The 22,554-nt window shown below is 40.5% G+C and overlaps 1 protein-coding gene across 1 annotated transcript; it reads left to right on the top strand.

The window, feature by feature from the left end:
* Positions 1 to 1,609: 1,609 nt before the first annotated feature.
* LOC148216817 (vomeronasal type-2 receptor 26-like) lies at positions 1,610 to 7,766 on the top strand. The gene is made up of 5 exons (XM_088134734.1): positions 1,610 to 1,636; positions 2,272 to 2,481; positions 5,143 to 5,370; positions 6,226 to 6,352; positions 6,868 to 7,766. The coding sequence occupies exons 1-5, from the start codon at positions 1,610 to 1,612 to the stop codon at positions 7,764 to 7,766; spliced, it is 1,491 nt and encodes a 496-aa protein (XP_087990860.1).
* Positions 7,767 to 22,554: the final 14,788 nt, after the last annotated feature.

Genomic DNA, 22,554 nt, shown 5'->3' with positions numbered 1-22,554 from the left:
GTCAAAATATGTGTGAAAGAGGACCACGTGAGAACCTTTTGGACATAGAGCAATGCCAATTAAAACATGTAAGATTTTACTAGAATATTTCCTTTGAATATACACACAACCTGTAATCAAATAAGTTCCTGATGAGATTCTGAATAAAAAAGAGACATATTTAGTAGAAACTTGTTTGTACATTTGGGGATGGTTTTTGAAACTTAATTTTACAGAAATGAACCTCGTTGCTAAGATACTTGGTGCAGTTGTACCCAGCTGGATCCCTAACATAAATGTGTTAATTTTGCTGGAAGTGTATTCCTCTAAGCCATCATTTAGGGGAAATAATAGTTTGGATCAGCTCTAGGGTCACTTTAAGCCTGATGTAAAAGCATTTCTTCCTGCTATTTGTCTTGGGAGAACCTCCCACTGGTATCAATGAAACTGGGATCTGATGAGAACATCCAGAAAATGGTATGAGCCTAGAAAAGCCCTGGAAATAAATGATCAGGAATTTGGTATTGTTTCATTGAGCAATGAATGTCTGATCATATTTTCTTCCTTCCAACATAGTGAGATTGAGCTTGAGGTAAACTCCTGCCCTTCTTTGCCCTTCATGAGATCTGTCAGATTAGTTTGTCCCTTTTTAAGGTGATCCATCACATTAACATTCCACAGAATGAAAAGTGTGGATTTCTACTATCCAGAGTATATCCATAAGATAAGAATCCACTTGATACATGAACTGAAGATGAAAATGCAAACTGAAGATGAAGGCCTATTAATATCTCTTATCTGCAGTGTAAAAAGTATGAGCTTCTCCCACATCCTTCCCTTCCTCTTTGCCATTCATGAGATCAACCAGAATCCAAGGCTCTTACCCAACATCACACTGGGCTACAACATCTATGAGAACCTGTTCAATGCAAGAATGACATACGAGGCCATGATGGACTTGCTGTCGAAGGGGCAGGACAAAGTCCCAAACTACCGTTGTGGAAGACCAAAAAATGTGTTCTGTGCTTGAAGGGACTGATTCTGAGCTTTTTAATGATGTGTCAACCATGCTGGGCATCTACAAAATTCCACAGGTATGAATGCATGTTGAAGCTTATTCCATTTCCTAAATTCCCCAGGTAGTCCAGAAGGTGGAATGGGTGGATTTCACCAAATAAAATGAATCAGATGATTCAGCTTAAAGGCCAGCTGAAATAGTGCAGGAAGTGCTCGCTTATCAACCATTCATTCAGTGACCATTATAACTTGCAACAGCCCTTAACCAATGGTTCTTATGACCGGTCACCAACATTCTGACCCTTGCACCACCTACGCATTCATGTGATCATGATTCAGGTACTCGGCAACCAAATCGCATTTATGACATTTGCAGCAGGATCCTGTGGTCACGTGATGGCCATTTGCGACCTTCCCTGCCAGCTTCCCACAAGCAAAATCAGTGGGGAAGACAGCAGGGGAGGTTGTTAAGTCACCCAGCTGCCTTCCTGAGCACTGCACTGTCCCCGCCTTTCCCAGACTTTCTCTGCTGATGTCGCACTGCACTGCCTGGATTGAGGATGCTAAGTGATGTGGTCACATGATGTCTCATTTCATAACTCTATTGCTAGCGATGGCAATCCCAGTCCCAATTGCTGTCGTAAGTGTTATTTCCATAATGTAGCGACATATTTTTTGCTGCCTTACCCATGTGTGAGCTGAACTGCTCTCAGCCCATCCTCTTGGTGAAATTGGCATTTCCCCTGACTATCCCTCTCCTGCCTCCTTTCTCTGTCCTCCAGTCACTCCAGTCACCTGACTTCCCTCCAAAAGAATGGAAGACAAAAATTCCCCCCTATTCCAGCCACATCCAAGGAAGCCACAAGGATTGTTATGGAGGAAAAAAGATGGGAAAGATTTCCTCAAGAGGGTCTTTCCCCACTTACACTCAAAGACAATAAAGATTCCTGGGACATCTTTTTTCTACTCAGTTCCCATAATGTTGCATCATCCCCAATCTCCAAGACACATTTAGCTGAACAGTACATTAGTAGCATTTTGTACTTTGTTCAGACACCATCCAAGGTGTGTAAAATCTACTATACTTCTCCTCCTGTGATCTTGGAGGGAGACAAGGCAACTCTCAATGATTGAGAAGAGAGACAAGTGAGACACAGCACAGTTCAAGGCTAGGGGTAAACAAATTCTCTGCAGTGGGGAAAAAGCCTTAGATTTAAGCACTGGTTTTTCTTTCTAAAAGTAGGACAATAACCCACCTCTTCTGTTTCACTGTAGATCAACTATGGTGTTACCAGTCACATTCCTGAGCATAAACAGCATTTTCCTTTTTTCTACCGGATGAGCCCAAAACAAGAGCCTCCTCACTTGGCCATTGTCAAACTGCTCTTGCATTTCCGATGGACATGGATCGGGGTCTTTGGTCCAGACAATGAAAATGGAGAAAGGTTCAGAAGAAACTTTGAGCTTGTGGCCATCAAGAAAGGGGTTTGTGTTGCCTTCTCAGAAATTATCCCAGCGCTGCATAAAGGAAAAAGAAAGGACTTACTTCTATATTTTAGTCACAGTGAAGTAAATGTTATTGTTTGTCACGTGGACTTTCAGGCCACCTTAACATTAGCAGTGCTAATACTACAAATTGAAAAAGTTAAACAAGTGTTTGGGAAGAAAGTGTGGATTGCAACAACTTTGCCAGACATATCTGTGAGGCTTTTTTATCAAATGATTGATCTCCAGCATAAGCATCTTTTGTTATCTTTCGTAACTCTGGCAAACAAAAGGACACAAAATTATGATTTTCGTTCATATCTCTCTGCTACTGAGAAGTTTGGGGAGACAGCATTTCATTGTTCCTTTTCGCACCCTGTTTTATCTAAGAAAGTTTGGAAAAGATGCACAGAAACACAGAACTGGGAAATGCCATCCCGTGATTTGGTTGCAAGAATCCTGTCTGAGGATGGCTCCAGTATTTCCACTTCAGTCCAGGCTGTGGCCAGAGTCCTCAGTGCTGCCTATTCCTCCCAACTGAGTCAGAGGAGAATCAGGGTTGGAGGCCATCTTGTACCCCAAGTGGTACAGCCGTGGCACGTAAGAATTTTCTCTGGATTTCTGCTAATGTTCCTCTTTAAATATCTCAATATTTGTTAGAAATGGGCAGGTTTGAAAATATGGTGGGATATTTTCCACAGCAGTTGGCCATGTTTGTTGTTTGTTCTGACCAAATATGGAGGCTTGAAGAGAAAGAAGGAGACAAAGATTCTACTGCTAGATCTTCCAGAGTAAAGAGTTGTACTGGTTTGGGAAGCTGGGAGAGCAGGAATGAAGCGGAAGGCTCTTTCCCTATTTGCAGAATAAAGCAACACCAGGATGTTAACGTAGCCATCCCGTTTCTTGATCATCCAGCATTAGCTTCATTTAGCTTCTAGACCAAGGAAACTTTTTTTCTCCTATCCTGCCTTAAGAGGATTTGAAGTTTATGCCATTTCCAGTGTCTTCAGGGAACACTCAGGTCAGTTGACTTGCTTTAGTCTGCAGCTTCCTAATCATTGTGAAGAACCCAGGATGACCATAATATAATATACGGTCATGACCTTTGCTGCCTCCATTCCATTCATTTTTGTGACCTTGCATATGGCCTGTTGTGTTTCTGCATCCCCAGCATCTGAGAAAGGAAGCAATCTCTCTGGTTTTGATGCCTTCCACTTTCAGGGCATCTCCAGTCAATGGAATGTACATGCTGCAATCATAGCACAGCACAGGAATGGGGCAGGTCTGGCTTCAGGACTATCTGTCATCTCTAGTCTTATTATGCAGACCTTCTTCTGCACCCGGGTCTCAGCTGTATCCAAACAAACAAGATCAGAATAGAAGAATTCCTTAGGATGTGTCTCCCCTTCCAAATTGAATCTTTGAAGCTCTGCCCATTTTTAATCTGTTTCTACCTCCCAATCATTCCTCCACTTTTGATATCACCAACCCTTAAAGCAGGGCTGCCCCTGTTAGGAGGGCATTGTCCATTCCACATTGGAGGACATGTAGATGTGGCCACCACAACTGTGTAGCTCCATTGGACCATGCCCCATGGCTGCTGTGTCCAACTCTTTAGACAGACAACAGCAGATTGGCAACTGCTGACCAATGCAGAGGAATCATCTCCATTTCAGCCTGAAATGGTCAATATCCCACCCCTGCTGGCCACCTCAATTACCCTCCACATTCTCTAGCTCTCACTCATAAAGAAAAAAAAAACTTTTATGGATGCAGTTGAGGTTGACCTGCAGCTTCCTCACTCAAGAGCTGCATATGAGATGAAGGCAGCGTGGTAAGGAAAAGGCGCAAAAAGTTATTGCCAAGGCTGGTTTCTGACATGGTTAGGTGCAAGTAAGAAAAGGCAAAGAAAAGAACTTTCACACACATTTCAAAATCCCCAAGACTTCTTCTCCAGTTCAGGGGCTTTTTGTAACACTCGTCAACTTCACCTTCCTGCCAATGACAGGTTTCCCCCCATATACAGTACCATGAGAAAATACAGAAGAAGGACATTAATGCAAAGCTTAAGCACTGCAAGGTGAAATGATAAAAATCAGAAAAGTCATCAAGAGAGATGCTGAAGCCAAACTTGTCTTTCCTAGAGCAGCTGGATGGTTGGATGTTTCCTTCTAGAAAATGATGTGGCCGAAGGCGGAGATGGGGGTGGGGAAACAGTTACAGAGTGGAGGGGAGGCAAGAAGATTTCATTCAGAGATTCATCAAAGGAAATAGAAGAATTCAGAACTAGGCTGCTCCGGATTGTCCAAGGTTGAGGTGAGGTTGATGTTGTAGACAAGCAAATTTGGGAGATTTGTGTTTTTTCTGAATACAAGGAGAGGTTGAAATTTTAGACCAGTAGTACGGAAACAGCCATGGTGAGATAAAAACCTTACATATCATGTGATGCTGGAAATTAAGCATGTTTGTGAGAGTAACAGTTTCATAAAACAGAGCGGGCCAGAGATCTTTTGATAGGCAGAAAGGGCATCAAGAGTAAATCCTTAACTAGATTTCTCTGAAACATAGGAGAAAGGGAAACTGAGGTGAAGTAGCCCATTTGGACTTAGGGATCAAATAAGAATGTATAAGGAACAGGTGTGATTCCTCATGTCTTTCTAGCTTCATCCTTTTCTAAGAAACTTCCAGCTTTACAATCTTTCAGTGGGTGATGTCTATTTGGATGAGAATGGAGATCCTGCTGCTGACTTCGATATCATGGACTGGGCAGTATTTCCCAACAAGTCTGCTGTGGGGGTGAAAGTTGGAAAGATAGGAAGAGAGGCCTCTTCAGAAGTCAAGCTCTCCATCGATGAGAGTGCCATCATGTGGCCAACTTCATTTAATCAGGTAGCTGAGGATGCTTATTTGGGGGGTGGGAGTCATACCATTTACCGGATCTTAGATATTCATCTCAGTTTGCAGCTTAGCAGCCTTGCCACAGTGACAGATGGTCTGTTCTGAGGGCAAATAGAAGGACACTCTATTATTTCTCTTGAACCTCAAAAGCTCTACTGCTGGATGTGGGAATGCCAAAAGGGAAGTCTAGGAAATCATGTGGTTGGTCAGCTCAATGCATCTGGTGGCCTGCAAGAAAGGTAAGCAGGCTAGCAAAGCCCTTTCACAAAGGAGGGACCTATTGTAGGGCATCTTACCCAGGGTTTCCTTCCTTGGTGCTGCAGTCTACCTCTCAACTGATCTGGTAGAAGTTAAGGTTCTTGAGAAACACATTAGAATAAGGTAGAGACTTGACAAAGTTATAGGAGATGCTGTCCTACCAAGATTGAAGCAAGGAGCCTTCTGCATTCCCTGCTTTGTACTACATTTCCCACCATTTTTTACTAGTGCTACATGGGCTGATGCTGACAGGACCTGAAGTGCAAAGCAGATGCTGCCACTTCCAGGAAGAACAGAAACTTTTCACTAAGATACCCAACCACAGGAACCATCAGCCTTTCATGAACGTTGAGGGTATTCTGGGACCAAATCATGCTGAAATGAGATTAGTACTGGGAATTTTTCACCAGAAGAGTGTGATTTTGAAAACTTGCTTGAGGCAGTTTCTCTTTCTGATCATTGCACATCCTGCTCTTTCTGCTTGTTGCACATCCAAGAAAGAAGCCAAGGACTGTAGGAAGTTTATGCCAGCTCCGTCACTGGGTTCATTAAGATTTCCACATATTTTTTTCTTTTCTTTCTGTTTAGAAAATGCCTTTTTCAAGGTGTACTGAAAGTTGTCTCCCAGGATACACCAAGCTCATGAGAGAGGGGGCATCTGTTTGCTGCTATGACTGCTCTCCATGTATGGAAGGAACAATCTCCACTCAGGAAGGTAGATTCCCCAATAGCGAAGAAGGAGCACCGTCCCCAAGGCCAACCAAGCCTCTTAAATTCTGCCTTCTGCTGAGGCACCTCAGCTGTGACTAACTTACTGAATTATTTCTCTCACAAAATGCCCCATAAGCTGGACCATTGTGTTGGAGGTGTGCATGGGTGTTCTTGAGATCAGGAACCTGACCTTTGATTAGTAAAACAGGTTTTATAATACAAAGGAGATTTATTTATAAGAAATACATTATACGGAGAGGAAAACCTAGCTAACTACTTCTTCCCAGGAGGAGAGACCAAGAGCAGGCACACCATGTAGGTGTCCCTTGGAACATAGGCAGAAGGAAGTGACCTATCTTACTAATTCTTTAACAAAGTGCAGTCAGCTTGACAAAGAGGGAACATAGTGGAAATCCTTACACCTCTGTGCATATCCAGCTGTTCCCATGGGTTAATTTGTCATCAGCTGCTGAATGCCACTGAATTTACTAGCTAAAAGAACAACTGCTTCTTTTTCAGATGCAGCCCATTGTGAGAAGTGTCCAGATGACCAGCATTCCAATAAGAAACGAGACCAGTGTGTCCCCAAGATTATAAGTTTCCTGTCTTACCAAGAAATGTTGGGTCTCATCCTGACTGTTTTCACACTTGGGTTGTCCCTAACCACTGCCTTTGTTCTGGGAATCTTCATGAAATACCGAGAAACTGCCATAGTCAAAGCCAACAACCGGGACCTCACCTACACCCTACTGGTCTCCCTCCTGCTTTCCTTCCTGACTTCCCTGCTGTTCATTGGTCACCCCAAGAAAGTGACCTGCCTCCTGCGACAAAGCACCTTCAGTGTTGTTTTCTCGGTTGCTGTATCCTGCTTGCTGGCCAAGACTGTCATGGTGGTAGTGGCCTTTCTGGCCACAAAGCCAGGCAGCAGGATGAGGAAATGGCTGGGGAAGAGTCCGGCCAACTCCATTGTTTTGTCCTGCTCTGGGGTTCAGGTGGGCATCTGCATCATATGGCTGGGAATCTCTCCCCCATTCCCAGACTCTGACATGCATTCTCAGCCAGGATACATCCTGTTACAATGTAATGAAGGCTCAGTCACCATGTTCTACACTGCCCTCGTCTACATTGGCTTTCTGGCTTTCATCTGCTTCTTGGTGGCTTTCCTGGCCCGCAAGCTGCCAGGAAGCTTCAATGAAGCCAAGTTGATCACCTTCAGCATGCTGGTTTTCTGCAGTGTTTGGGTCTCCTTTGTCCCCACCTACCTGAGCACCAAAGGGAAATACATGGTGGCTGTGCAGATCTTCTCCATCCTGGCCTCCAGCCTGGGCTTACTGGGCTGCATCTTTGTCCCCAAATGCTACATCATTATCCTGAGACCTGACATGAACACCAAGGAACATCTGATGACGAAAAACTAGGATGGCTCCTGATTTTGGTGGTTATAGTTTGTACCAGTTACTGGTGATATAAGATAGTTTGTAAATAATGCCCATTTTATGTGTTCTAAGAACTCTTTCTTTCTCTCGTGTGAGTTTTCAATTATGACTGATAAATGAAACGGATGTAGCAAGAGCTCATTTTCTTTTAAATCCTTACGTTATTTTATTGTAGTCTGTTCAAGTAGAATCATAAACAGTTAGTGACATTAATAGATTTTAGGAAACCAATTTAAAGAAAACATTTATATAGCAACTTTGCTTGGTCTCATTTTTAGACAAGAAGGAAATCTGTTGCTAAGGTTTGATTTGGTTTCAGTTTGTTTTCATTTTGTTTCTTGTTTTTGTGGGTTGAACTTTCATTCCACTTCCTGGATGATTGTATTCCTTGCTGCAGTTATTTGCTCCTGCATTTTCTTCTTTTCCTCTTTTTTTCTATCAGATCATCTAGATAATTTGAATTGTTTATTTAAAAAGTATATGCCAATATGAAGGCATTACTTCCAACATATATCGTGTGAATCAGGTAGAAGCTTTGGAAGAACTGTCTTTTCTATAGGGCAGAAAGGGAGCAGCTCATTTTAAAAGGGAATCAACCATACACCCTTGTAACAATAAAGACTCTTTGGCCAGATAAAAGTCTAGTTAATTTATTATGGCATGAGTTTCTTTTAAGTTAAGTGCTTCATTCCCAAACACGTAAGTCTGAAATTCAAATCTAACTAAATTAATTGCAAACATTAGAATATGGGAAGTCATTTTTAATCTCCATCGGTGAGCTATACGGGAATGGACATGGGGAGAATCAGCATCTGTGCCAAGGAAGTGGCACACACTCTACTTGGTGCTCCCTGGTTGGAAATCACAACTGAGTTAGAGAAACAAGCTAAAGATTTGTTGTGGGGAAAATGTTTTCCTCAAGAGTTCCACCTTCAGAATCAGCAGAGACTCCACCAAGGTGTCCAGAGCCTTGAGAGGTATGAAATGGAAGTACAGTTTTCCTTTCAGCAAAGCTGTTCAGTTCAGAATAAAAGCCAACTGCAGAGGGAAAGTTGCAATGTTCTGAGTGTAGGAAATGTTGGTGAACAGGCACAGCTTGTGGGTCTTCAGAGAAGGGTCTGAAGAGAAGAAGGGTCAGTGCTTGCAATGTGGGCAATATTTTGCTGGCCATTCTCCATGGGGTTGTCCATATTCATGTGGATGGGAGAAATGGGAGAAAATATTTGCTTACCACTTGTCTTGTTTATAGCTCCAGAAGAGTCCCTCTGGAGAGAGACCACTAAATAAAGGTTGCCAAAGGTGGGATGTGAGATTAGAGGTGGGATGTGGAAGAGCAGGCTGCTTAGGAAAATTGCAGGCCCCTGTGCTGCCTCCTTTCCCTCCCATGGAACCCTTCTCTCCAGTGTGAGCACGGCAGAGTTGCCAGCAAAGCTGCAGCCCTGACACAGGTGTGGGAGAAGATGGAGGGTGAAAGGAAGAGGGTTTTGTACTGGAGCTCTGCAGCCACCAACACACTTCAGAAGGAGTGGCTGGTCCAAAAGAGAGGAAAAGAAATATAGAGGCCCACCAAGACAAAACACAACATTAAAAGAGGTCAAAGAGCATTGCATGCTGGCCATTAACAGAAATAGAAGAAGAAATTTCTGAGAGAGGGGGCTTAAGACAGAACAGGCTGAAGAAAGAAATGTCGATGCATACTAGTAATGGTATAGAGGATAGTATATTGGAAATTGTAGTAGAGTAATAGGTAATCGTAATAGAATATAAACATTGTCATGGTAATAATAATTGAATGGTAATAGTATTGTAATTGTCATAGAAATAGTAATTATCATAGTAATAGGACAGAGGTAGCAATAGAACAGGATGTAAGAAGCATTCACCTATCACTTTTATATGTTTGTTTTTGCGAAATAGAAAATCTCCCCAATCCTTATAGGGAGATATGAAGAAGCCACCTGGGCCAGGGTGCAGGACAGGGTGGGAAGGGAGTCTAATGGGAAACTCCCCAAAAAGCAAACTGGATCAATATTTGGTATCTCCCATAAATCTGATTGTGGGGTCTAAATGCGATTGCTAGCACTTCTATAGCTAGGCTGAATAATAATTTGTTACCTTTTAAAATCACGAATAGAATCTGAATTATAACTGTTACATCGTATCTGGGCTTTAGTTGGTCCACAGATTGATATTCCTGTGGCGGAGAGTGCAGCAATACTCCCAGAAAATTGGCAAAAATACACATCAGCATGAGAGATTTACAAAATGCAATGTCCATGTCTTATTCTCCAAAGAAATCCAGCCAGAAAGTATAAAATATCTGGTTGTTTATTGATAAAAATGCAAAACTCCATAAAATACAAGTTTCATACAAAATATAGGAAAAAACACTTCTTCTCATGTATTTAGCATCCAAGACTTAACAACTACACAGGTATAACAAAGTCTCTAGCTAAACAAACTCTCAGAGAAGAGGTACACTACTTGGTTATTAGTTACTACTACATAACCCATAAAACTAACTACATGGTGGCTAAAACTCTACTGAGAGGCTGGACATATAATCCTCCCATTTTATTGCCACCCCTTGAATAACTAGCATACATACGCCAATAGATGGCAGTAAATAGCAGTATACGTCCACAATTACAATAACAATTTGCACATGACTTGCTTAGCCATAACAATACGTTTTGAAGATAAGGAGATGCACTTCTTCCCATGAGAAAATCCTAACACCCCTCTCAGCTCGTTTTCGAAAAAACAACAATACACGTTACTGGGTAGTACAAGCAAATGGTTACAACAATACAGGAACAATTACATTTGTTCAAGTCTAAGTCTAGTAAGCATTGTTTCATGTTTTACAATAGGCAATGGTTTAGTAAATACATCTGCAAGATTTGATTCAGATACACAGTACACAAGATCAATGAAATCTTCTAACATAGCTTGTCTTACATTTTTGTACTTTACATCTACATACTTTGTATGTGCTCTTAGGTTTTCTGTTTTAGCTAACCCTATACAGGCTTGAGAATCTTCATACACTGTATAAGGCAATGACACATGTATGTCTAAGTCAGTGAATAATTGATGAAACCATCTTAACTCACAGACTGTTTCTGACAAAGCTGCGAATTCAGCTTCTGCTGTTGACAAAGCTATTGAGGTTTGTTTCTTTGCTTTCCACGCAATTGTGGATTCACCAAATTTACAAACAAACCCAGTTATGGACTTTCTGTCACCTTCTTCTGCAAATGAGCTGTAAACAAAAATTACAGGCTTTTCAGGCCCACTAGTTGACATTTTAAGACAACGGTTTATTGTACCTTTTAAATATCTCATTAATCTGTTTAATCCTTGCCAATCATGCTCTGTTGGTTTAGCTACTTTATGACTCAAGACTCCAACAGCACAGGGTAAATCAGGACACTGTGTTAGGTGAAGGACAGAACCTATCACAGAATGGTACACTTCAGGTTTTTCACACAACTCTTCACATGTTTCATTTTTCAAAAAATCACAAACCATTGGGGTTTTTACAGGTTTAGCTTCTGACATTCCCATTTGTGTTAACAACTGTTCTATCTTTTTCTTTTGACTTAGATAGATATCTCCATTTTCAGCTCTATGCACTTCAATACCAAGGTAGTATCTTAACATACCTAGATCCTTCAGTTTAAAATATTGCTCCATTTGTTTGGCAAATTCTTTTACCAAGTTTAAAGAACCAGTAGCAAGACAGAAATCATCAACATAAGTAAGAAGTATTGTATAATCTTTCCCAGTTCCTCTAGTATACACACATGGATCAGCTAATGATTTCTTGAAACCAATTTCCAACAAAGCTTTATCTAAACATTGATGCCAACATTTCCTAGCTTGTTTCAATCCATACAGTGCTTTACGCAGCCTGTAGACTTTCTGGGAATTACCACATGTGTAACCTGGTGCTTGTTTCATGTACACAGTTTCAGGAAGCTCAGCATTTAAATAAGCTGTATCCACATCAAAATGATGAACAATCATGTCTCTTTGTGCAGCTAAAGCCAACATTACACACAATGACTCAGGCCTAACTGTAGGTGCATATGTGAGATTATAATTCACAAATTGCTCTTGTGAATAACCTTGTGCCACTAATCTAGCTTTATACTGAACAGTATCATCAGGTAAAAGCTTCTTTCTAACTACCCATCTGGAACCTATGCCTTTTTGTGATGGAGGTAAATCAATAATTTCAAATACATTTTGTTTTACCAATGCATCAAATTCATTATCCATAGCAACATTCCATTTCTCTTGTTCGTCTATGGGCAAACTTGAAACTTCTTTAAAACTTTGAGATTCACAAGTGATTTGACGCACCCTTACTTGTTGAATAACAAACCTCTCAGGTGGAACCCCCTTTGTTGTATGGGTCGACTTATGAGGGATTTCAAAAATACTTTGTTCTTTTTCCTCTTTTTTCTCCTCTAACTGCTCTAATTCAGCTAAAGCCGGTAATTCCTCCGCTTGGCCTTGTTTTGGTGAAACTGCTTCTTGTTTCATCTGCGCAGGCTCTCTGAGGATTTCTGGAGAAGGAGGTGCAACAGGTGGTGTTTGTTCTCTAGCTAATTCTGTGTTTGAATGCAAAACAACCTCTGAATTTGCATGCAGCCTTTTCCAGTCAGTAGGCTCTTCAAAATTAGCATTTCTAGAGATTACAACCTGACCATGACCCAAAGAAAAATGATAGGCTTTAGATTCAGCTGAATAACCAACAAATCTTAAACGCTGTGCTTTTCGTTGGTTCTTCCTTCTTTGAGACTTAGGAATTTGTACATAAGCAAAAGTTCCAAACGTATGCAAGTGCTCTAAAGAAGGATACTTGCCATACATCAAAAAATAAGGAACTTCATTCACAGCTAAATTCCAGAGTCTGTTAGTGAGAAATACTGCTGTTAGAATTGCTTCTCCCCAAAAGTGCGCTGGCAGTTGAGCATCCAGCAGCAGACTTTCAACACTTTCAAAACACCAACTTTCCATTCAGCCACACCATTTTCTGCAGACATACCAACATTTGTTAATCTGTGAAAAATGCCTTTTTTACGTAGCCAATTCTGAAACTCAATGCTCAGAAATTCACCCCCTCTATCCATCTGCAAACTCCCCACTTTGTACCCATGTTTTCTTTCTACCATGGCAACAAAGTCTTTGAAACAAGAGAATGCTTCAGACTTCAGGTTAAGCAAATAACAAAACGTGAAATGTGTTTTATCATCTATTAAAACAAACATAAATCTTGCTCCACCTTCACTTGGAGTAAAAGGTCCAGCTAAATCAGTGTGTACAAGTGCAAACGATCTGGTGGAGATTCTTCCACTTTTCTTGGCAATGGGGGCAGATTTGATCTTAGATTGCTTATACACAGTACAATCAAGAAACTTTGCACACTTTTTAAATCTCAGTTCTGGATACACCTTGGCCATTTGTGACAAACATTTCCATCCAGGATGACCAAACATTCTATGATAATAATGAATATAATCATTATGTAAAGGCACATTACCAACACAACTTCCAATCAACACATCTTGTTTAGGAAGCATTTCATACAATTGATTAACCATTTTCCCTTTAGCACACTCAGCCCCCTCTTTAGCAGCATAGCATTCAGAACCTTGGAACATAACAGTATACCCAGTTCTGGTTAATTCAGGGACACTGAGAAGGGAAAAATCAAGTGTAGGAACACAGAGTACATCAGAAACTACTCCCCCCAAACAAGGGATGAAGACTTTACCTTGCATGGTTACTTTAGCTATAGAACCATCAGCCAAGTTAACTTGCTGAATTCTAGGCTTGCATTTGGTCAGTAATAACTGCTCATTGTTTACAATGATTTCACTGCAAGCAGAGTTCAGTAACCACGTATCAGAAGAACATTTGTCTCTGTTAGAAATCAAAGCAGATACCAGTCTAGCACTTGCCTGCTGTTTGACAGGCTGTCCCTTCCCACAACGGACGAACCTTCTGGAACTCTCAGTTGGCTGATTTTTCATAGGGCAGTCTTTTAGAAGATGTTTGGTAGACTGTCAACGAAAGCATTTCCTCACCATGCATGCAGTCTCTATGCCAGCAGAAGGTTGCTGCCTCACATTATCAAGCCTTTTCTTTGAATTTTGCTGTAAATCACGAGAACTCTGAATTTCCTGTAAGCGATTGGTAAGATAATCCATGGTAAGATCTGCAGGGGGTAAAGCTTGAACTGCTTCCACCAGCATGGCAAAAGAATCATCCAGACTTGAAAGAATTATACACGCTTTCTGTCTCTCTGGAATTGCCATATCATGATCTTCCAGCTCAGCAAACAAAGTTTTCATCTTATGTAAATGCTCAATTACATTAGCTCCTTGATCCAATTTAAGGTTATATAACTGCTTTGACAAACTTACGATAGCAGCTGAGGCTTGTCTCGCATAGATAGCATGCAAAGCCACCCAGCATGCGTTAGCAGTTTCCAAAGTACGAACATGCACTAATTCTGAAGACTCAAGTCCTAGGATCAAGTTACCATAAGTACGGTCCAGCATAATTTGCTCTGCATCCATAGGTGCTCCTGGTGGGGGATTGTTTACAAAATGCTACAAACCCTCCTTCAGGAAAAAAGATTTCATCTTTATACTCCATGTCTGGTAATTCTTCGAATTTAATCTCTCAAAGGGAAGGCTCACTGCCGTCATTGCCATGTTTCACTTTGCAGGCATACAAAAACACAGAGAAAAAATCCAAACCTCGAACAAGAAGATTGTACTAGACGTTCACAGGCAGGGCAATAAATCCAGGCATAAATCTCTCTTCACTCAAGGACCTCAATCCTGGCCTCCAGCACTCTGGGACCGGCACTCTGGGACCTCACGCCTGGGACAGCACTCCTGGGACCTCACGCCTGGGCCCATAACCTGTTGCGCAGAGTGCAGCAATACTCCCAGGAAATTGGCAAAAATACACATCAACATGAGAGATTTACAAAATGCAATGTCCATATCTTGTTCTCCAAAGAAATCCAGCCAGAAAGTATAAAATATCTGGTTGTTTATTGATAAAAATGCAAAACTCCATAAAATACAAGTTTCATACAAAATATAGGAAAAAACACTTCTTCTCACGTATTTAGCATGCAAGACTTAACAACTATACAGGTATAACAAAGTCTCTAGCTAAACAAACTCTCAGAGAAGAGGTACACTACTTGGTTATTAGTTACTACTACATAACCCATAAAACTAACTACATGGTGGCTAAAACTCTACTGAGAGGCTGGGCATATAATCCTCCCATTTTATTGCCACCCCTTGAATAACTAGCATACATATGCCAATAGGTGGCAGTAAATAGCAGTATACGTCCACAATTACAATAACAATTTACACATGACTTGCTTAGCCATAACAATACATTTTGAAGATAACGAGATGCACTTCTTCCCATGAGAAAATCCTAACAATTCCATATTCTTGGTGTACACTCTTGGCCTTCTGTACTTCTCCCGCTCACTCCCTTACACCATGATGGGGCCATAAAGCAGCACTTGAGGATGGGCAGGTTAAGTGTGTATCTTTGTCTTTATGTATAGTCAATAAACTGTCAGCTGACTTCTGTTAGCAAAGTGATATTAATGCCTGGAATCCAATAAGAATCTACTTGAATTCCTGATATTTAGAGGCTGATTATGTTGGACAAAGAGGCTGAAGGAACAGGCCTAGATTTCATGCCCCCCTAAACATAAAAGACATCCTGGAGGATCTCACCTGAATTTAGGAAGGTACCAGAGAGCCCAGAAAGATGACATCGAGATAGCATCCATTGTTAAAATTGGCTAAAGCCGATTTTTAATTACCTTTTTTGCTTTTATTTCACTTCAGTTCATTTTTATTTTATTCTCATTTTATTCTTGTTCTGCTGGAATTTTGGACATACTGTGAGATCAAAGCAAAGAAGACCCTGAAGATGTGTATGTTTACTATGGGGAAAGTAAAGTAGAGGCAGTGCTCACATTCTGCTTCCCAGATTTCACTGAAGCCTTGACAGACACCTGAGGGTTGACAGATATCTAAAAAGCAAACAGCTACTTGCCTTAACTAACTAACTATTATTAACCAACAATATGGCAACCAACCTATTAGCCTCTCTAATACATATGACCCCCTCGAATGGGATCTACAAGCAGAGTTGGAGAGCTCCCAACTGTTAGATCTTTCCACTTCTATGACTGAGGAAGCTCCTCCTTCACAGATTGCGGCTATTTGTCCAGCTGCTGCAAGGCTCATACAACAAGGGGAGGAGGATTTAACACAATGAAAATGTTACCAATTTTCTAACCAGACAAGACCTACTGACAGCACAAGCAGTATTGTCAATTTCTGAGCTTCTAACCACTGTTAACAACAAAGTGGACCCTCTGAAAGAGACCTTTGCTCAACTTACCCACAGTCATCCAAATCCTACTGCTGAGAGAGTCAAAACAAGCACATCTGGTGACAACTGTGTCTTAGAAGCAGCTAATAGTGGTGGAAAGGTGGATCCCAGTTTGGAGCCTAAAAGGAGAGTGAGGATAAATTACGAGGCCTAAACTGACATCCAGAGGAGTGTGTGAGGCAAGGACTGCTCTCCCAGGAAGTTTGGACGAAAGGCAAATAAATCAGAACGGTCCCTCGCAGCCAGATCAGATCACTCTACAAATCCAAAAGAACAGGATGAATAGAGGAAAATGGGGATCCAGAAGTGCAGCCATTCTCTCCCTCAGTTGGCTTCTACACTGTGAGAGGCAGTTGATTGACAGAAGGTCAATCAAAATCTCCCTCCAGGAGAGACTTCAAGCGAATCCTCCTAATATTTAAACATTCTATTCTATAAGATTTTTTAAAAAGGGGATAAAAACTAATACAAACTAATAGAAAGAGAAAAAGAAAAGAAGAAGAAAGAAAGCAAAGAAAAAGCTAAAAGTGCCGGGTGGGTGGGGGGGAGTAGAAGAAAAATAGAAAAGAAACAAAAAAGATACACAGAAGAAGTGGCTTCCAATCTTCCTTACAGCAGTTATAAGTACAGTGATCAATGTACAGTGGGGCAAAAAAGTATTTAGTCAGCCACCAATTGTGCAAGTTCTCCCACTTAAAAAGATGAGAGAGGCCTGTAATTTTCATCATAGGTATACCTCAACTATGAGAGACAAAATGGGGGGAAAAACCCAGAAAATCACATTGTCTGATTTTTAAAGAATTTATTTGCAAATCATGGTGGAAAATAAGTATTTGGTCACCTACAAACAAGCAAGATGTCTGGCTCTCACAGACCTGTAACTACTTTTTTAAGAGGCTCCTCTGTCCTCCACTCGTTACCTGTAGTAATGGCACCTGTTTGACCTTGTTATGGGTATAAAAGACACCTGTCCACAACATCAAACAGTCACACTCCAAACTCCACTATGGCCAAGACCAAAGAGCTGTTGAAGGACACCAGAAACAAAATTGTAGACCTGCACCAGGCTGGGAAGACTGAATCTGCAATAGGCAAGCAGCTTGGTGTGAAGAAATCAACTGTGGGAGCAAGAATTAGAAAATGGAAGACATACAAGACCACTGATAATCTCCCTCGATCTGGGGCTCCACGCAAGATCTCACCCCGTGGGGTCAAAATGATCACAAGAACGGTGAGCAAAAATCCCAGAACCACACAGGGGGACCTAGTGAATGACCTGTAGAGAGCTGGGACCAAAGTAACAAAGGCTACTATCAGTAACACACTACGCCGCCAGGGACTCAAATCCTGCAGTGCCAGACGTGTCCCCCTGCTTAAGCCAGTACATGTCTGGGCCTGTCTGAAGTTTGCTAGAGAGATTTGGATGATCCAGAAGAGGATTGGGAGAATGTCATATGGTCAGATGAAACCAAAGTAGAATGTTTTGGTCTAAACTCAACTCGTCATGTTTGGAGGAGAGAGAATGCTGAGTTGCATCCAAAGAACACCATACCTACTGTGAAGCATGGGGGTGGAAACATCATGCTTTGGGGCTGTTTTTCTGCAAAGGGACCAGGACGACTGATCCGTGTAAAGGAAAGAATGAATGGGGCCATGTATCGTGAGATTTTGAGTGAACACCTCCTTCCATCAGCAAGGGCATTGAAGATGAAATGTGGCTGGGTCTTTCAGCATGACAATGATCCCAAACACACTGCCCGGGCAACGAAGGAGTGGCTTCGTAAGAAGCATTTCAAGGTCCTGGAGTGGCCTAGCCAGTCTCCAGATCTCAACCCCATGGAAAACCTTTGGAGGGAGTTGAAAGTCCGTGTTGCCCAGCGACAGCCCCAAAACATCACTGCTCTAGAGGAGATCTGCATGGAGGAATGGGCCAAAATACCAGCAACAGTGTGTGAAAACCTTGTGAAGACTTACAGAAAACGTTTGACCTCTGTCATTGCCAACAAAGGATATATAACAAAGTACTGAGATGAACTTTGGATATTGACCAAATACTTATTTTCCACCATGATTTGCAAATAAATTCTTTAAAAATCAGACGATGTGATTTTCTGGATTTTTTCCCCCATTTTGTCTCTCATAGTTGAGGTATACCTATGATGAAAATTACAGGCCTCTCTCATCTTTTTAAGTGGAGGAACTTGCACAATTGGTGGCTGACTAAATACTTTTTTGCCCCACTGTACCTCTTCTTTCTTTCTTTAATCTAATCTAATCTCTCTAATCATCAAAACCATAAATCATAAATTCATTTTTTTCTCTTTCACCGAAAAAGTCTATAAGGGATTTCCACTCTGCAGATATTGTTTTTTCTTTTTCGTGCAGCTTGTGATCCTATTGATAGAAACAAATTATGGATTAAACTAGATCAATTGAATTTGGATAGAAGGTTATTAATTTTGATCATGGTTTTATATACAAATAGTCAAATTCATGTTAGGTTCGTCCCAGTAGGGTATCTCTCAGATAATATCGAGACTTTTAAAGGAGTAAAACAAGGATGTGTGCTTGCACCATTATTATTTAATTTATTTATTAATGATATTGTTCCAACACTGAGTAGAGAAATTTTTTTGCAGTAAAGGTGTGAAATAGGAACTTGTCCATCTTTATGTAGATGATTTATTGCTTAGGCAGATAGGCTTAGGCAGACAGTTAAGAGCTTTGGATAGCTATTGCTCCTTAAATTGTCTAACTGTGAATGCAGAAAATTCAAAGGTGGTGGTATTTGGAGAGAAAAGGAAAAAGACTCAAATGGAGAATTGGAGAATATAATATAGAGCAAGTTCTCACCAACAGATACGTGGGCACCCTTTTTAATGCTTCAGGAAGTTGGCATTCTCATCACCAGGCCTAAAAAATAAAATCTGAGAAAGCTTTGGTAGGAATAATAAAGTTTTGGCATACAAGTGGTGGTCGACACACTCCTCCAATCCTAACTCTTTTAAAAAGCAAGTCAGGTCCTTACTTTTTGTATGCAGTAGAGTTATGGGGAACTTCCACCCCCTATGATATAGAATTCTTTCAAAACAAACTCCTCAGAACAGTTTTAGGTGTGCCTAATGGTACCGCTATCCCCTTTCTCTATGCAGAAAGTAGTACATACCCAATTAAAGCTAGAATAATGCAAGGGCATTTAATTATTGCTCTAGACTCCTTGAACTACCGGATCCCCAACTTGTTAAGCAGTGCCTCCTGGAGCAAATGAATTTCTCCACTCCTTCTCACAGCAATTGGTTTACATTTTTATCCAATCATATGCATACCTTTGGCTTTTCCTTGGAATTCTTTCTAAACTCCAATAATGCCAATAACAGTCTATTATTTAAAGACAGGGTGCTGGAGAAGACAGTCTTTGCCCAAAGAAATTTGTTGAAATTATCACAAAATAAAATTGCCACTTGCTATACCCACAATAAAGCCAAAACTGAATACGAACATTTTCTGAGGTGTGTCGCAGTGCCATCCCTCTGAGAGTCACTTACAAGACTCTGGTTCCAGCAAATGGCATCAACAACTAGAGAAAGCTGATTTCACAGTATCCCATATAATATGTGATTCTGCCCTTGTTGCAAGGAAAGTATAGAAGATTTTACCCATTATTTATTGTACTGCCCTATTTCTGTTTCAGCACATGGAAATTTTCTGGAACCCCTTTTGATCAGAAAATCATTTTGGCCTGATTCATTTAAAATTGAATATCTAATGAATTTAGACAAGGAGACACTACTACGGAAATTAGCAAGCTTTGTGAGGGCTGTTGCTAAACGGAGAGAATTCTTTATCAAATGTTACTAATGTTTTCTAATATCTTATCAGTTGTAGTAACACTGTTTTAATGTTTTTACTGATTTTTGTATATTTTAATTTATTCTATTAATGTATGGCTACTTTTGGTGGTCAAAACAATAAATAATTTGAATAAACAAACAATTATCTTTTCTCTGATCAAAGAACTCAATTTAGCCATCTCAGGAAGTTCTATCATCTTCACCAACCATTCCTCCATTCTGGATAGCGCCAAATCTTTAAAATCTTTATATACAGTATATATGCGTATAAATTTTATTATATTTTCAGAAAAGTTAAAATACAAAAAAATCAAGAAAAAGGAAGAAAGAAAAGAAAAAAGAAAAAAGCATGGAAAAGAAAGAGTAGCTTCCAACTTTCCTTGGTACCAGTATAGATGTAAAATATATTCGCCTCTTACTCTAATATCTAAAAATCTACATGATAAAAATAGTTTTTATCTAATACTCAGAAAAATTCCTAAAATCAATCTATTTCAATAATGCATATGATTTGTACAAGATATTTCTATAACATCAATCATCAAATCCCAAAATCAACACTGCATTTTTTTGAGTGTCAAGCAAAAAATCTAAGAGAGGTTTCCAGTTAGAAACAAAGCTAGACAGTACCCTCTCTTTGAGCAAAATAGTCAGTTTTGCCATCTCCACCAATTCCAAAATATCTTTAGTTGAACAAATAAGTATGGCTCAACCTGCCTCCTCGGTAAGCCGATTTAACCAAAGGTAAGATTTTTGGGTTTTCCATCCAATATTTACTCTCCACTACCTCTCAGGCAAAGGGAATTTTTACACAGAGAGTCCTAGATATCAGTGCCCAATAGACATGGAGTTATTGGCAAAAAATAGAACTTTCAGTGGGTTGGCTAAGAACAAAGCCACTTTCCAAACCAAAAAATACCTGTCAATGAGTTTGATGCAATTCCTAAGAAGGGCCTATTCAGGAGCAAGATTGGAGGTGCTGGATTCCATGGCCAAATATGGGTGCTTCCATCACTTGCCATCTCATGGAAGGACATGTATATGCGTTGTCCCAGCCATCAAAGATATTCCTCATTTTTTTTTTTTAATGTCAACTGTATGCCCATTTTAGGCTTAGATATTTAAAATCCCTACTTGAAAGAACAGCCCACTGGACCTAAATAGCAGATTGTCCTATTTCCTCCTGGGCTCTAACGTATCAATTGTTAACAGAACTGCTAAGTTTATACAAAGAATCTGTTCTATTGAACAGATCAGGGTATCATGTAAAGCCAATGTATTTATCTGAACATTGTATTTAGCACATATGTGCCTCATTCATACCAGGACAGGGTGGGAAGGAATTCCAAAGTTCTGATTTGCTAATGAAAAGCTGTTCAGTTGTTGAGCATATTACAAATGTTAGTTTCTTCATAATAGGTTGGATGAGTAAAAGGAAGTCAAACTTTCCTGAATTGGTCCCTTGATGGAACAATTAAACTCTTCAACTGGAAGTATGCCCATGGTCACAAAAAAGTGTTTCTCCAGCTGTACATCTGCAGATCAAGTCATACTGAGAGTCCACTGTGATTCTGTCTTCCTTTATAATTAGTGAAATCATGATAATTTATTCTATTTCCAGAAGGGCCTATGGGATGCCCACCAATTCCCATTCCCAATTATCCCTGAAACCATAGTAAGGACTACTTAGAAACTCCTGATCAAGCAATCTGATAAATATTTGGTATCTCCTCATATAAAAAACTTCAAAATGAGAGCATCTGCTGGGGTTCCCGTAGGCAAGACTGTGCAGGTGTGAAATTTAATGCTACCCCTTTAACGTGCCAGGCTTCATTTCATCTCCCTTGACAGAGTCAGCTGTGGCTGTGCTCTTGGGTGAGAGATCTCTGCTTCTCCTTAGACAGCTCTGCAACCAAAGACGGTGGCGCCTGTCTCAGAGAACTGTAACAGATCTTCATCATGGTATCTCAAATGCTGCTGCTGCTGCTTGTCTTGATGTCCCATTTTCCTTGTGGGACATTGATGACCAAATGTGCACTGAATGTACAAAAAGAGGAAAAAATGTTTAATTACTACAAGCCTGGAGACTTCCTGATTAGTGGAATGATATCTACATGCATTACTGTATTCCAACGGTACATTTTCTTCTTGCCTCCTACAAACAGATTTCAAAGGTAATTCCTGATGTGTACTTAACCATGCTAACTGATTTTATCCTTTCCAGTGCTTTCTTTTTAATAAAGAATTGTTCCTATTTCCTGGTACCGGAGCACTGTTTATCCGCTCATCCTTTTTTCTCATATTTGGTTTAACCTACTGCTATCTAACTGAATCTATTCTCTCTCTCTCTCTCTCTCTCTCTCTCTCGTCTCTCTAATCTAACCTCTAGCCATCCATCCATTCATCCATCCATCGATCCATGCATCCATCCATGTTTCCCCTCTCCTGGGACAGTG

This window comes from Python bivittatus, unplaced genomic scaffold (genome assembly GCF_059951505.1).
Source record: "Python bivittatus isolate LINGU-HERP-01145 unplaced genomic scaffold, Pbiv_v1 ctg000080_np1212, whole genome shotgun sequence".
NCBI classification, from domain to species: Eukaryota; Metazoa; Chordata; class Lepidosauria; order Squamata; family Pythonidae; genus Python; species Python bivittatus.
Note: the sequence above shows the minus strand (reverse complement) of the source record. Positions and strands in the feature narration are given on the sequence as shown.

Bases quoted from the DNA above. Each gene is read 5' to 3' on its own strand.
- LOC148216817 (XM_088134734.1), top strand. From the start codon at position 1,610: ATGGCAATCCCAGTCCCAATTGCTGTC. The intron at 2,482-5,142 runs GTTTGTGTTGCC...ATGTCTTTCTAG, and splicing joins TTGTGGCCATCAAGAAAGGG to CTTCATCCTTTTCTAAGAAA. The intron at 5,371-6,225 runs GTAGCTGAGGAT...CTTTCTGTTTAG, and splicing joins GGCCAACTTCATTTAATCAG to AAAATGCCTTTTTCAAGGTG.